Genomic DNA, 16,476 nt, shown 5'->3' with positions numbered 1-16,476 from the left:
AAAACAAGCTTGTACAGTTCATGAAGACAGTAGTGAAGTAATGATGATTTTGTTAAGGGATCCTCTGCCGTCCTTTGGCCCCCAGTGTTAGGTAAATGGGAAGAACACAATTTCTTTTTTCTCTAATTTCACTTCGTTTTCTGCATCTGATTCAGAGGATTTTAGATGTGAATTCCTTTACTTCTGTGATGTTGGAAGTAAAATCAGAAGTCAGTATTTGATGATTTGATGAGGAAATCTTCTGTGAGGCACTCAGACTAATAAGTAGAAAGCTAAGCAAATCCCATTTGGATGTCATCAACCAAAGTTCAGGGGCACTCCTGCAGCAAAAGGGGGAAAAATCAAAAACATAAGGAAGTTCTTGTCTCAAAGAGATTGTTTACTCTTGCTTTTCACTCAGCCTGTCTGTATCTCAATTCCATGTTCCTGTTAGGGGAAAAAATGTTGTGCATTATCAGAGGCTGTGCTGAAGACCCAGGTTGAAGATTCCCCTGGGCACCTGTTGCTTCTTGAACTCTCTGACACTCAGCTCAAGGGTGTTGTTATTTCTCTGGGACTTCAGCCAAAACAAACAAAAGAAGGAGCCCTGGTGAGCTGGAAAGCAGAAGGATCCCAAACAGAAACAGAGAAGTAGGTACTGACATGGGCTGACAGAGAAGTTCATCAGAATGCGCACAGACAGCAGAGGTTATTAGGTTCACAAAACAAGTTCCTTACATTGTGCTACAAGTACTGTGTGTTTGTGTAAGCTTTTCTGAGGATTACTTTGTTTGCACTGGAGAAGTATTCTGCTGATTACTTTGTCCCTGCATTTTTCCCCCGGTCTTGCTAGAATTTAGTATTAAGGGTTAAAATGTCGCCAGTATCTTTCCTATTATTGTTACTATGTTCTGTATCTTTTGGACATTTGGTTTTCCCTTTAAACAAAGCTAAACCTGGGTTAAGTGTAAGGCTCTTCTTTCTGGATTTAGTTTTTATAATAGTCACTTTTGGTTTTTGTTAAGAATTAAAAAGAATTCCTTTTTCTTTTCAGTTTAGAACTGAAACGTCAGCTTCCTATTTTTGAACTTTAAAAGATTACTCACCCCCAGTTAGAATTCTTCATCTCTAATCCTCTATGTGGGATACTCTAAGACAATATAAACTGCCTCTAATTTATCTTGAGTTGGGTACTAAATAAAGTGGATTTAAATGTCTCAGAGTTGTATATGTTTTGTAGTGCTCAAAGCAGTTGTATATGTTTTGCAGTAGCTGCTTGAAGCAGTATGGGAAGCTGTCTTTCATAAATGTTTGGTTGCTTGCCTTTGTTCAAGTGCTCAAAATAAAATTGGTCACAAGAGTGCTGCAGAGGAATTAATATGCAGCAACAGTGTAAAAACTGCTTGGTGGGATCATGAAGCCTAATTTTGCCAATAATTAGTTCCCCTCTGGTGCATATGACTTGGCCTTTGTGGTGGTCTGCTGCATATAGAGCAGCTTTGGGTTTTTCTGTGTGAGAACACTGTAGCCTAATTACTGGGCTTATTATAGGCTGGGCGACGAAATGTTTCAGATGTTCTGTGAGATACAGAAGATCAACATAGATAATATAATGATCTCTTCAGGCATCCTGCTATAAATGGATGCAGCTCTCTTAAGCCTCCCAGGGTTGCTGGTATGTTATTTCCTGAGTGTCATTTCTTTTAGCTCTATTAATTTAAAGTAATTTTTACCATCTGAGGAAGCAGAAGTTAGGAATTTCTCTGTGTGGTAAATTCTGGTGGTTTCATAGCTTGCCCATTTAGACTCTGACCTTCTCTTCTGGCATATGAAGGTAAGAATGACAGATAAATACATCTTAAACTTTCAGTATGAACAATAAAATAAAAGTGTGAAAAATCCCAACTGTGTGTCTGTTGAAATGCTTCTGATGATGGTACATATTTAAAGGAAAATCACCCATTAGTGGCTTGACCTTATGCTCTGTGGACCTTTATGTGTGTGAGGCTATTACACAGGTGAGATCTCTGTGCTCTCTTGAGGTCTAGTGTTTGAATCTGTGCATGAAAGTAAGTAAAGTGCTCTGCTCTGCCTTTCACAGATTTAATGAAAAATTCAAGTCCCTCATATGCAGCATGACTTCATATTCTGTACTGGTAATCAGAACAGGATTTTTGAATGAAAAGCAGAATTCACCACACTTCATTTTCTGCTTTTTCCAGGATGGCCATTTCTATTTTTACTCCTGTTCCCTGGTTTAAAATTGTTTTTCGTGTCTTTTACAAGAGACATTGTAATATAGGTACTTTTTAGAGTTGCTTTAAGAAGAAAACACATTTCATCAAAATAATGGGGGGAAAGGGGCGTTTATTTTCCAATATTCAATTCACTTGTAAATATGTGTATAATGATTGTATGGATATAACCCCCTCCCATTTTTTATTTTCAAAATGCCCTTTGTGCCTTCCTGCTCTACTTGGCTTGATTATTCTATATTCTGGTAGAGGATCAAAGCACAGTATAACTTCAGTAAAACCAGCAGTTTAGGGCTCCTGGAGATAGGATGACTTGCAGGTCCTGTCATACTTGAGTTCCAAGAATCACTTGACAAGAAGTGATTCTCTATCTTGGAAGGAAAAATTGTGTATTTTGAATATCTGTTTTTATAAAGCTTCAATTCTCAACTAGAACTTTTAACTTGAAATGGATAAATTAGACAGATGGAGGGTTTTTTGCATATTGCTTGTAAACTACTTGGAAAATAATATTTGTCAAACAGGTTTTGTTTGGTTTTTTTTTTTTTACTCAAAGTAGCAATTTTGTATATGTCTATTTACATCTCTGTCTTTTGGAAAAAAAGTAACTGAACAGACAAAAAAATTGATCTGAGAAAACCAGGTAGGATTTAGCAAATTTTATTTCTCTTGGAGGTGCCCATTTAGGTGGGAATGTCAAGGAATGGGCTCTTGACAATTATCAGCAATCTGTTATTTGTATGTTCCAGTGCTCTAACCAGTAACAATCCTTTTGTTATAAGGTGTAGCAAATTTCAGTAGGAGCAGGTAAAACTGATACACTTAGATTGTCTTTTGTCTCTCTTGCTCTGCTACAGCTTTCATGTGGTCTCTGTCTCTCTTGTGTGTTATTTTGATTGATTTGAATTAGTCTGCCTCCAGAAACTAGATGATTGATCTGAGTTTGGCACACAGCCCTTTCTTTTCCTTAAGTGTGGGGCAGTGTTCAGGGGATGTTTGTGTCCTGTGTTCAGCAGCTCTCCTGTTGCATTGCAAGGCTGTGTTTCAGTGCCTGGGAACCAGGACTGCACTTTGTGGTCATGGTGTTCATCACACTGGCCTTTTGATTTTCTATTGCTGACCTGTTATTTTCTTTACTTTGGAATTGCATACTGAATATGGCACAGATTTGACAGCACTCAAATAGGACAAGTGAGAAGTCCAGGGTATATTCCTCTCATTAGGACTAAATCTGAGGGATTTTCACTGTTGGGAACACAGGCTTGTGTTTTAGTAACATTCTCCCTGTTACATTCTCCCAGTCACATCTGCCTGCTGGAAGCAGAGGCTTGTGTATTTTTTTTTTTTTCTCAAGGAAAATTTAAAGTTTTGTTTTAGACAGGTGTACTCTTGTGGGCCTGGGTGTCCTGTGGAACATGTTCTTGTGGAACATGGAAGAAGGAAGCCCTGAGTTAAATAATCCCAAGGAGGGTTGGTGGATGGGCATCCCACTGGTGCAGGCATCCCATGGGCATGGCTCCTGTTCTCCAGGAAATTCAGGAGTTGCAGGTTTTTTTTTGCATGTTCAACTGCAGCGTTAATCTCTCCTAGTAGGACATAATTGTATGTGAACTTGTCCTTTACAAAGGACTATAGAAATCCCCTTTGGAAGTCTTTAATGTATTTTCTGTTAAATTAGGGATCCCTGTTTGCAAAAATTACTATATTTTTCATTCTCCGTATTTGCAGCATTTTGCAGCTTTCAAAGTGACATTTGTGTGTCTTGGAGTAAGCTCAGATGGGTGCTGTGTATTTTATGCAGCTGGGTGGTAGAAGAGAAGAGTTGTTGATTCTTAAAAACAGTATTAAATTAATTGTTTTCACTTTCTTTCAAATGCCTTAATCTTGGGCAAAACACATTTCCTTTTAATGTATTTTTTTATGGAAGATTATATGAAATGTGTTTGTCTGTAGGCAGTCGTAATCATGGTATGGCTTTCCACAGAGCTGTGTGCTCATTCATCCATTTAAAAAAAACCCCAAAACAACCCCCAAAAACCTACTTTATTCATGTGAGGGTAACAAAGCGGTTGTGATTATGTATTTTGTGGCTGTATTTTGTTGCTGGGACAATGTATATAAAATTTTAGTTCTCTGTGACCAGAAAGAGAGTGGAGAAGATTTTTAGGTAAAGCTTTGCTGGCAATATGGTGAAGTAAAATGTAAATTCTGTCTCTCCTTTTCAAATAACAGATGGAATTTAGTTACTTCACTTAAATAACTCAGAGTTTTAGTTACTTAAGAAATAACCTCAAGTTTTTCTTGTACAGTGATCAATCAAGCAATGGGACTAATATATTTAGATTTCTAATCATGCTGAAAAACTTTGTTTCTTTTAACAGAGAATATTGTGTTCTGAGAATAAACATAAAGCAGCACCTGAGATCCCAGTACTGCCCCATAGTACTGCTGGAGCTCTGTGGATGCATCACCCACCTACCTGAGTTTTTACAAATAACTTTTTTTAGAGGTCCTACCTCTTATTGGTAGTTTCTGCAAAGATTGCTTAGCATTCATTTGTCCTGAGACATTCAAATTTCAGAACAAATTTATAGAATATACTAAGAGTGAATTGGCTGGTATGAGGTATCTGTAGTTTATTACCCTGTGACCTATTTAGTTGAACTAAAAATTGCACACATCATATAAACACGTGTTTGACAAGTGTTTAGTCTGTCATTGAGTCATGTTGGGACTGTGTGAGGAGGAGAAAAATGAAGTAAATTATTTAAGAACAGCATCTGTGCCAGTGCCGTGGCTATTTTGGAAGTGAATGTTACTTGTGAACATTTTTACCACAAAAGCTAGGAGCAATCTAGAGCCACCAGACTTTCAAAGCAGAGTGTCTTAAAAATGGATTTACTTACAATGCTGTTGGATATCTTAGCAGTTTCTAGTTTTATTTCAATAAACTCTCCTTAGCCTGTCCTGGGTTGCTGTCCCTTCAGCAGTACAGCACAGGCTGTTGGAGAAATACTGAGACAGCTTGAAGGTTGCATACTTCATCTTGGGATTTTCTGCTTTCCAAACTTTTAACCTAAATCTTTATTTAATTTTTATTTAAATTATGGATTGGTGATTAGACAGTTGGCTGACTACAGCTGGGGCCATTGGAACACTGTTGATATTTCATGTTATTGTGATTTTCAGTGAAGGGGCCTTAGGCTTCTGGCAGTACTTCTATGACTTTTTGTGTCCTGAGTTCTTGTGTCCTGAAATTTCTTCCCTGGCAGTACTTTCTAAGAGCTAATATGTTACAACGAATGACTAAAAAAACCCCACTTTTTTTAAATATAACTGAACAAAAAATATATTGTCATGAGGTGGCTTATTCCTAATTAGCATTGCCATTCAAATTTACATACAATTATTAGGAGAGGGGTAAAAATATGGGAGTTCAGAACATTTTCCAATATTCATATCAAGGCATGGCTTTTGATTTATCTGACTCTCTTATTTTCTATCTGTTAATGTTTTAAGGAGTAATAAAGTATGTTTTGGTGTTAAGCATAAGCATTCCTTTCTTTTAGAAGGTGAAGCAGCATTAATGTCAAAGTTGTGACGTTCTTGACTAAGACCAAGGTACCTGTATGTGTGTCAAAGCAGAGACACCTCATGGGCTGCTTTCCCTTTCCATGTGAATGAGTTTTGAGTGGGTTGTTGAGAGTAGATTATTTTCCTTTATTCCTGCTGAGCTAGAGTCAGCTCAGGTACGTGCTGATCCTTAAGCTTCTTAGAAATCTGTACGTGTTCTTTACTTTCACTATGCCAGGAAAACACATTCAGTTATGATTTTTTTATTTCTGTTGCACTTTGTCGGGGGAATTAGGCAGTGACAACATAGAATTAAGGAACTCTGCAAAACGTAGTGGGTTTTTTTTCCCCTCAGAATTTTAGAAGGATATCTAACTGCTGACAGGCATCCTAGTGCATTTAGGCATGTTGTAGGAGTGACAGGAAAAAATTTGCTGAAGCCACCAAAGATGTAGGGAGAAATGGGAAACCACATCTAGAGTGCTAATTGTAAACTATTTCAACGCGTGCTCTCTTGCTGATGAAGTGAATCATCTGTATGAATGTATTCATGTGGCGTTTTTTGATGAAATGTTAATTTTTTGCTTTATTAGCAATTCTATTGTTTTGCAGCTTTTCATGAAGTATATTTGTTGTAAAGAAAGCAAGCTGAAATAAAGCAGAATGCATAGAAGACATTTCATTGTAGTTCAATTACGGTTTTTGGTTAAATTTTAACCACGATGGGGACAAATGTTGTCATTCTGTATAAACTTTGTGGGTGTAACTTCACGTCTAGCACTTGGAAATACTTTTGAGACTTGCAAAGCTGGGGAGATGCCAGCAAGTATAACATAAGCTACAGGAAAAAGCTGACTCATTCCTTTGCCTTGAAAAGCCTGCCAAAAATAACACAGGTAGAGATGGCTTCTCTTACTACTGAGGCACAATTAGTAATTTTATTATTTATGTATTACTGAATTAATTAAAAAAATGTAAATGGAATAATATTTTTTATTACTTAAACTCTTAGCAGTCAGTTTTTGTAACCTCTGAAAGTAATGGTTTCAAAGTAGCTGTGTGTGTAGTAAGGTTTTGTTTGTAAAAAGCCTCTTTCTTGTTGAAGTCATTGGTATTTCTGCAGAAGGTTTTTCTTGTTGTGGAATTTCTTGTTTTGAGCACACATCTCAGACTTGGTTAGAACAGATGAGATTTGGTAGTTGGGTAAAGCTGTTCAGAAGCCACGTTCCTCTGCTTGGGAGTCTCAGGGTCCAGTCTGGATGTCTTGGGGCAGAAAGAAACGTTGGTAATTAACGCAGCTGGTTTCAGGAAACCTTTGTTGTATTAATCCACATTGACTGCTACATTTGACTAATACTTACAGGATGTTTTTGTCAGCACCAGTTACAAAAAATTCTGCTGTTTATTCTGGAATTTTCAACTTTTTCATTGTTGTAAACTGATTGCAAGAGAAGTCTGTGCGTGGTCTTGCTTTTTATCGAGTTTCCCAAAATCACAGTATGAAGGTAGAACAAATGTTTTGATGTGTCTGTACCTGCCAGTACCCATTATTACCAGTTCTGTTGAAAATTAGCCAAAATCACTATTTGCAAAAAAAGAAAATTATTAGGGGAGCATTACTTCAAAACAGTTACTGTTATTACTGGAATATTTGCATATGGCACAGCCCTGGGAGTTAGTTTCATTTTAAGAAATACTTCTGTGCTCAAAAGGAACTAATAAACCTGTGCACTTCTGTTTTGCTTTACTGTTGCATGTGAAAATATGTTCCTTTGTCACTTAGATTTATGCTTTGGAAGCAGTTTGAAATTCACTTTTGCTTTTTCAGTCCTTTCATGGATGCTTTGTCTCACTAATGCTTTCCTTTATCATTTAGTTTGTTGTTTTTCCTCATTTTGGATAATATTTGTTCAGTTTTGGGTTTTGTTTCCTTTCTTTTAAAAAAACCCCTTCTCTTGTAGAAAGCATTTGGAGTTCTATTGTTCATTTATTTTGTTTGAACATCAAATAAAAAATGGATTTTAAATCTTTAGGATAAGAAGTTTATCATGTGAAAGCAGAAAATTAGAGTAGGAGTATTGTATATCAGGGAGAATATCACATTTAGCCCAAATTAGGAGTAGAATGATTTGTAGTGGACTGACAGTTGTAACCAGAATGTTATTAATGACCCATTTTTTGCTGTGGAAATATATAATAAAATATAAAAGACAAAAAAAATTTAAAAAATTATTATGAATTATTAATGAGGGCTTTTTAGTGTATTTTGTTGCATTTCTTCAAACTTAGCAGATTTTGAGTGATCCTCAAGCACAGATGAATACTGGCTGATATTTCTAAAATATAACAGCTAGAGTTTTTTTATTCTGCAGAACTCAAAACCGCAGTATGTTTGTCTTGTGTTATCTCACCCTCTGTAGTGAGGTTTTGTATGTAAGTTTTGGTGTTATGTTCACTTAAACAATCAGAAAAATAAATCTAAGATTAAATGCTGAAAGAGTCAAAGATTAAAACAAGTTTTGCTTTGTTCTGAGTATAAGACAACAAAATGCCCATTTTTTTTGGTTATAATTTTAAATTCTGTCCTACAAGTGGCTAACACCTCTTCCTGTCTTTGCTTCTGTTAATGTAGAAAACAGCATGGGGTAAAATTTCTGCATTTGTGATGTGAGACAAATTGTTTTTATATCAAGAACATATTAAGTGTGTTAATAGGAAGGAGAGTCAGAATGAACAGTAAAGAGACAAAATATAGAACTTTGGTTTTTTTTAGCTTGTCAGATGTGTTAAACTGAAAATAAAATCTGAGTTTGTAGCATCTAGGGGAGAATATAGATTTTTGAGAGCTATGATAAATGGATCCTCTCATCAAAAAAGCTTTTATTGAGTTTCATAGAAATAATTTAATAGGTGGTTTATGAGGCTATTGCCTTAAGTTGAATACACAAAAAAATTACTAATGGTGTAAATCTGACTGTCAGAAAATCAGGGTGTTGGAAGAAAATGCCCCATGATCAAGTTAGTCCATTATAATGCCCCGTGACTTTCTGAAGCACTTGATGCCATTTGGTTGGACATCTTTGGGTTTTGGATCACCTACTGTGGCAGTTCCTATTACCCTGTCTCAAGGTCTCATTTGTGTACTGCATTTGTTCAGTGTAAACCTCCTCAGTTTTTAGCTAAACAAATGTAAAGCTCTGCGAGGGCTTTTTTTTTCAAGTGGTCTCACCTGCTGAATGCAGTCAAACCTAAATAAGGCTTTTGGAATTCTCTGGGAGCAGCTTGTGCTGGTTGTGTCAAGCTGGTTTGGTTATTTATCCCAGTGAAACTCGTGCATCTCTCGGGTGTGCAGGTTATTTACATCTCTCCAGCCTCCTCCTCCTCTGAGAGGATTGTTCTTCCAGCACTGTGCTGCTCCAGCTTGCTTTCTCCTTTTGCTTATGGATGTGTTTTCTGGTTCTCTGTTTTGGAGAGCTGATCTTGCTTTGTGCTTTGTAAAACCTCCTGCTCTTCACTGGGGTGGAGCTTCCAAAGGGGAGATTTTCAGGGGTCTGTGTCTGTCAGCCAAAACCATGGTGTGCTGTGGAGGCTGGGAATGAGAGGCCACTGAGGAAGAGCTCCCTCCTCACCCATTGCAAAAGCCCTTAGCTGCTCTTTTGCCTGGGACTACCTTTAACTCTTAATTCATCTAAATATCCCTTTTAAATTCTGCAGTTCTGGAAATTTAAGAACTACCTCCCGTCTGTAGTTTGTGAAGAGGAAGGAACCCCTTGCTCGTTAGAATATTCAACCAGTGTATGTAGACTTCTGCTTTTAAATAATATGATTGGTAAATCCAGTCCATCTTCAAACTTTGTGAAAACCACAGAGTATTTACAACTTATGAGTTGAATATTTGTGCTGTCTAAAACCCCACATTATTCATAGGACCCTGGGATGAGAGTCACTCTAAGATGTGCTTCATTGCTTTTCCATGGCTGGCACTAGAATTGTGTGTTTTGAAGGAAGTCATTGATGTTGTTTCAATAGGTAATTAAGGAATGGTGATTCTTGGTTTTCTTTCTAACACTGTTTTGTACTCATAGAAGATAGTCACAATTAGTCAGAACTGACTAGACTAGTTAAGTTAATATTCCCTTGAGGAAAAGTTCTAAATGTCAGTCTGCTTCTCAGTGTTCTTCAGGTACCTAAATAATTTTAGAATGCCACAGATTTTTTATGTTGCCCAAACTTTTAATGAATTTGATAACATTTCATTAACCCTATTGCTTTATTGTTCCCTATACAGAACAGAAAAGTTGGATTGAATATATTTTAAAACTGTAACTGGAAGCATACTGCTGAAAAAAACACACCAAAAAATATTGTTACTTTGAACCTTTGTAATGGGCACTTGTCAGTCCAGTGTTATGTCACATTCTTGATATCCTTTTCATTTAAGAAACCCCCAGAATTCACATTATGTTTATCAAGATGACCTGTACTGTTGGATGGTGGAGTCACAGGTGCTTGAGACAGGAAGTTGTTTCTGGATGTCTCTCTGGCCCAAAGCAGGTCCAATTAGGTCAGGTTATGCAGTACTTAATGAATTTTTAAATAAGCTGTTCCAATTCCTGGCTATATGATTGATATCCCTAAACAAAATGTATAAATCAAGAAGAGCTGCATTCAGTGGATAATTTAATGAAATAAATTGTGGGCCTGGGAGTTGTTTGGAGGTTGTCTTCAAAACAGGAATTATTCTGTTTCAGGATGGGACAGTGTTATGGCAGAATTTGTGTATGGACAGCACTGAGACACACCTAGAATTCTTGGCTTTGGGAAAAACTTCTGAATTACCCCTGTAATTCTCCATTTAAGGTGTTAAACTTCACTGTTTAAATAGTGATAGCACTAGCAAGCTGTGGTACCCTGGATCCAGCAGAGGCACTCGTGGATGTGCAGTGTGAGAGCAGCAGAAGCACAGAGTGCTGCCTCCCTGGCATCACTCTCAGTAGCAGGTTATGGGGAGCTGAAAGAGCTTTCTGATCCAGACATGGTTTCTTTATATTAATAACCCATAATAGATTTAATGCACCGGTTATTAAAATTGTTTTGAGAGTAGCACACATTTTTAATGACTATAAATTAGCCACACAGGTTGCTTTTGGTGATCAAAGATCCCTGTTTTGAGAGACAAAAAAAAATGTAATATCTTGAAACATTTGCATAACCATAGAGATGTGAGCCTCTCTCAAAGGGGGCTGACACTGGGGAGGAACAGCCTGGAGCAGATCTTGCCTTAGTAACGTGTTCTTGTTTTAATTTTTTTTTTTTTTTATAGTCACAACCTTCTCCCAATGAAATTCTAAAGCAGATGGTTGTTCCTTTTTCTTTTTTTCTTTGCAGGGTCTACTTATAGCTGTCTTGTTAGAACATGGATATTTAATATTTATGCAGTATGTACATGTGCACTGCTACCATTTGCTGTCTACATTATTTTAGTCTTCCATCTTGCTTAACAAACAGTGTCTGGACTCTTCAGTTTTACAGTATGGTTAATAGAGGTCTTTCCATCAAAAAAGCACATAATGCTTCTGCTGTTTTTTCTTACTCCTGTGCCCCTTAAATGTCATCAAGTTTAGAAAACTGGGGATATATGAACAAGTGAGTTATTCAGTTTAAAAGAAAATAGCTTGAAGCCTCTATTGTACTTAACCCCTCAAACTAGGCTCAGAAGAAGTTTGAGCTGATTTAATCCTCTGAGACAGAGTTTTGACAGAAGTGTGAAAATACCACATTTGCTGTATTTCTTCACAGCTGAAGCAGCTTCTTTTCCCCAAGTAAAGAGAATTTTGTTTCACCAGCAGATCATTATTAGTGTAGGTTCTGTGGTACAAAATCTGTGTTTGCTCTCTGTATCTTACAGATGCAAAATAAAGGATAATTGTGCTCTCAGCCAACTTTATGTGTTGATTGACATAAATTAAATGTATATTGCTGAAGAGTATGGGAGGGAGAAGCCAATCCAGAAAAACCCAAATAAACCAAAACCTCCTACTCTTTCCTGGAGGTTTATTAGATGAACACCATCAAGAGCTGTGTATAACTGCAAAAACCACAATGATGATAAATGAGACACGTTGTTAGAAAGAAACCACTGATTATTACCATGCACAGTGAATAAACTGATTTAAAACCTGATCTGGTGGGGAACTTTGTTTTCACTGTAATTTGATACAGCCTCATGGGTTGTTGCTGTAGCTTATGGGTACCTTTGACCTTTTCCTTCTCTGCTTTTTAAATAATTATTAATGCAATATTTGTTTCTAAATGCAGGATAAATCTTATTGCAGTATCACAGTAATTTAGCTGAGTTCAGCAATAAAATGTTCTGACTTCATGTAGCCTTAACTATTAATGGAAATTGTAAAAATGTCATGTTTATCTATTCAGAGAAAAAGAAACCATAGCATTTAAATCTTGATTGCATCTATTTTTGTGTTTATTAAGCACTTAAGCTACATTTTTTTAATGTCAGTGTGTGCAAAAGATGTTGATAGATGATTGCTGTCAGTAGTTCAGTCACAGGGTATGACTTTGTCCTCCTGGAGTACCAGGGAATCTATGAACTGTCCCTTCTTCACTGGGGACCAGACACTCATTCACCAGGTGCTGTGGCCAACAGGTCAGGTGTATCTTACATATGAGGATGGATTTTAGAAGTGGTGAAGGTCAGAAATGGATGTGTTGCTGCTGGCACAGGAGAAAACAAAGAGTAGTGGGATGCTACAAGTTCTCTTAATCTTGCTGTTAAACCTTCTGATGGTTTGGACAGTGTGGAATGGTATTTAACTGCATAAACCCTGCTTAAAAAATACTTCCTTTTCTCCCTGAGGGTAGTTTAGATTTTTGGGATGTTCCCTGGCAGCCTGAGGAGGCTGGGCGGTGTCTGTGTGAGAGGTGTAGGTGTGATGGAGCTGCTCTGGAGCACTTGGTGAGCACATGGGGCTGGCAGCACACAGGGTGTGTGCAGCTGGGCCGTGGCTGGTGCTCCTGGGGAACATCAAATTTCTGTGGATGTGCTCTGAAGCTGCCTGGGCTGTTCACAGTTTTCTGGGTGTGTTTGGGAGTGATGTGTCCCCTGTGTGTGAGTACCAAAGTTTATTCCCAGGCATTCCACCTGGGAAATGCATCACAGGATAACCAAACAGGAGTCTGAGCTTCAGCTCATGTTTGTTTTTCACTTGGGTATGGTTTTTATTTTATGTAGATCCCATAATGATAATATCGTTCACCAAGAATATTCACTAAATAGAGAGCATTTTAGGGCATGTTTTGAAACAAGCTAATCGCTCTTCAAAACATATTATAAAAGTTCTGATGTATTTTCGTTCTGCATGCTTGACTCAAAATTTGTTTTCTCTTTTCAGGCAGCTATAAATGGTGTTATACCACAAGAAAATGGCATTCTACAAAGGTAAGCACAGGGGACTGGAGTAGTACATGCAGAGAATGATGCTGGGTAACAGTTGCTTTTTTTCCCTTCCTGAATCCTAAGAAGATGACATAATTCTCCTTTTAAAGCTGTTTCTGGAGCCACAAATTCTATTCCTGGCAAAGCTGATTTAACATTCAGTTTTTCCCATACTGATAGAGGACTAGCTCAAACATCTGTTCAAAATAGTTAACTTTTATTTTATTTTCATTGGTGGTTAGGTCATTCTTTGCAGGGTTGTCTCTTTACAAAGACTGGATGTTGGTGTGCTTCTGGCTAAGTGTTTCTTTTTCCTTATGCATTTATAAAGGTATTGATATTCCATGCTTTGGTATTTCTGGCTAAAACCATTTGTACTTTTTTTTCTGTTTTTGCTTTTAAAATTGAATTGCAAGCAGCAGAAACTGTGATAGATAAAGTAAGGTTGTTCCCTTCTAAAAGTAGTTTTACTGATTTTCTTTCAGCTTCTGAATTAAATTTTGGCTTGCATACTGATGCTCAGATATCTTGAACTCACTGAAATTTGATCTTCTAAGTGCTGATGAGGCAATTAAAAACAGCAGAACAGGAATTAAGCTACCTGAGAGAGACAGTAGAACAGTGTTTAAAAGTTTGTTCAGAAAAATATTTAATGTACTATTTAAAAATTTTCAAGGATGAAATAAGATACATAATATAGGTAAAGTGGTGTTTGACATCTCTGTCAATACTTATCAACAGAGTCAGATTTTTATTTAGGACACTAAATATACTAAATATATATTTACTGTAAGGCCTGTTTAGTCCATGTGAGATCAAGTCTTTGTTGTGTGGAGCACACTTTCTGCATATAAGTTGTGATCTCAAAGCATTTCTATCCAAAATCCCAGAATGTTTGATTGGGTAAAAGAAGCTGGGGAATAGTTAAAGTAATGCCTGTCTTCAATCACAAGGTGATCCAGTACCCACTTCTATTTTTCATTAATTTGATTAATTTATGAACTTTTAGAAATTATTAGATAATCAAATGTGTTTCAAATGGGTATTTTTGTTGTTTTGTATTCTTCCAGTGGAAGTGGTTTAAAGGGAGGCTCAGAAGATTTAGAAACCTGGTTTCCAGTGGTTTTCAGAAAAGGCTTATTTTACTGATGTGGGGCTTTTTATGTTCTATTAGAGGTTGCTAGTCAGACATGTAGGATGCCTTTTGTGGTGGAATCAAATTGAATCAATGCAACTGGGCCTGAAGCAAGTTAATTTATTGAAGAGAAAAAAAGTACACTTTGTTGTATATTTAAGATGCTTGTTTTGTAATCCAATCCTGAGAATTGGGATATTCATTGCTTCTTGGGTCTACTAACAGAATTGTTACTGAAATGAACTTAATTCATACTTGTCCATCATGTTGAAGAAAATAATGTATCACTTGGTATTTATACTTTTTAAAATACTGAACTTACTGTTTCCTGTACTCCTCTAGAGCTGTGATGTGGGCCTTTGACTTTTGAGCCATAGGTCTGCGAGTGTGGGTCTTTGTAGCTGGGCATTCATCCTTCTGAGCATGCTGATGTGAGAAGTGAAGGAGCCCCTTGTTTTACAAGCATAACATGTTTTTCTGTTTCAAATGTGAGCGGCACAATGATGGGAGTTGCAATAGCTGAGTACTTCTGTGACATGCATGCCATCCACATTTGCACTTTTTAAAGTTCAGACCTCCTCTAGATGACAGATTTGACTTGCTCTGTGAAGCACTTCCACTGAGAATCTCATGGTATCTTTGAGAACAGAAGGAATTTTGAAATAATTTCTGATAAAGAATGGAAATGAGACAAGTTATGTTGCAGCATTTCTGAAATCCACCATAAGATTCTGTCACTGCCCAGCATCTCCCTGGTAAGAACACCTAAAAGGCAACACCCCAGGCTTACCTGATGAAGTTTCGTGCCTTCCAAATTTGATTTCTGTACATCAGAGTTTTTTTTTTTTTTTTGTTTTTTTTTTTTTTTTTTTTTTTGTTTTTTTTTTTGCCTGGTGATATTCCTGAAATGTCATGTTTTGTTACACCTGTTTCCAATCCCAGTTACATGTTTCCTGTGGAGAGGCTCACTGAGGAGGATGAAGTGCTTCTGGGTAGTGAGGGTATTCCAGTTTATTCTGACCTGTAATGCTGTGGGTATCCTTAGAGTCAGGTATGGAGACCTCCTTATAAGAATCTCCAGGAGCCTTGCAGGATTTTGAACTTGAAGGCAAGCTAGAATTCAGCATTGCATTACAGGTGTTTTCTTCTTAAACAGATGCTTCATTATCTTAATTTATTTACCTTAAACTTGTATCTATTTCATATCTGATTTGTTTTTCACTAATTTGGTGTGAGAAAATACCTATCTGGGTGCAGAATTTTGAGCTGTATTTCTTATTCTCATTTCCACTGGATACTAGCCCAATGATGTAGAAAGCTGGTCGTTGCCATGGTGCCAATTTTTATATGGCCACAACACTCCTGGAACAGGAAACAATCCTTCTCCTCAAGATAATTCTGGTATTCATTTCATAGTAGATTTTAAATGTTTGTTTGACACCAGTGCTGATCTCCTATAGTGCTCCTGAGCCCTGGAAGGTTAAAATTGCTAATACAGAAGTTATTTTTTCATTTTTAATAAGCATTTTTTTTCAGATACAACAGCAATAATTCAGGAGATGTGTGCTGGACTGTAGTAAGTGAATAATACTGTCATTTTGCTTTCCTAACTTCTGGCTAGACATGCCAGGCTGTTCTGTTGAAATCATCTTGTTTGCTGTCTTTCAGTGAGTACGGTGTAGAGACTTTGCACGGACCAGCGTATGGCCCCAGCAGTCACTCTGCTGCAGCTTCCTCAGCTCCTTCCTCCTCCTCAGCATTTCGCCATGTAGTGCCATCTAGACAAATAGTGGAAAGACAGCCTCGAATGCTTGACTTCAGGGTTGAGTACAGAGACAGAAATGTGGATGTAGTACTTGAAGACAGCTCTACAGTTGGTAAGGATTTGTTAAAATGAAATGAAAGCTGCTGTCATGAAACTGTTAAAAGGACAAACTTAAAAGATTCAAGCCCAAAAATCCAAGTCCTAAAGCAAAGCAGAGCAAAACCTCTCAAAAAGAAAAAAAAAGATCCCCCCAAAGATGCAGCCTCCACAGCTACTAACTATTTTCAAATCTCTTTGCAGCTTTAAAAAAGCA

General features: G+C 37.2%; 1 protein-coding gene across 1 annotated transcript in view; it reads left to right on the top strand.

Moving 5' to 3' along the window:
* FAF1 (Fas associated factor 1) overlaps positions 1–16,476 on the top strand; it is a 149,381-nt gene that overhangs the window by 18,862 nt on the left and 114,043 nt on the right. The window contains exons 3-4 of the mRNA XM_064428824.1: positions 13,220–13,266; positions 16,067–16,275. Of these exons, the coding sequence (XP_064284894.1) occupies positions 13,220–13,266; positions 16,067–16,275 (256 nt within the window). The remainder of the gene's footprint in view (positions 1–13,219; positions 13,267–16,066; positions 16,276–16,476) is intronic.

Source organism: Passer domesticus, chromosome 7, assembly GCF_036417665.1.
Source record: "Passer domesticus isolate bPasDom1 chromosome 7, bPasDom1.hap1, whole genome shotgun sequence".
Classification (NCBI taxonomy): domain Eukaryota; kingdom Metazoa; phylum Chordata; class Aves; order Passeriformes; family Passeridae; genus Passer; species Passer domesticus.
The sequence above is the reverse complement of the archived record's forward strand: the minus strand, read 5'-3'. Positions and strand labels throughout refer to the sequence as shown.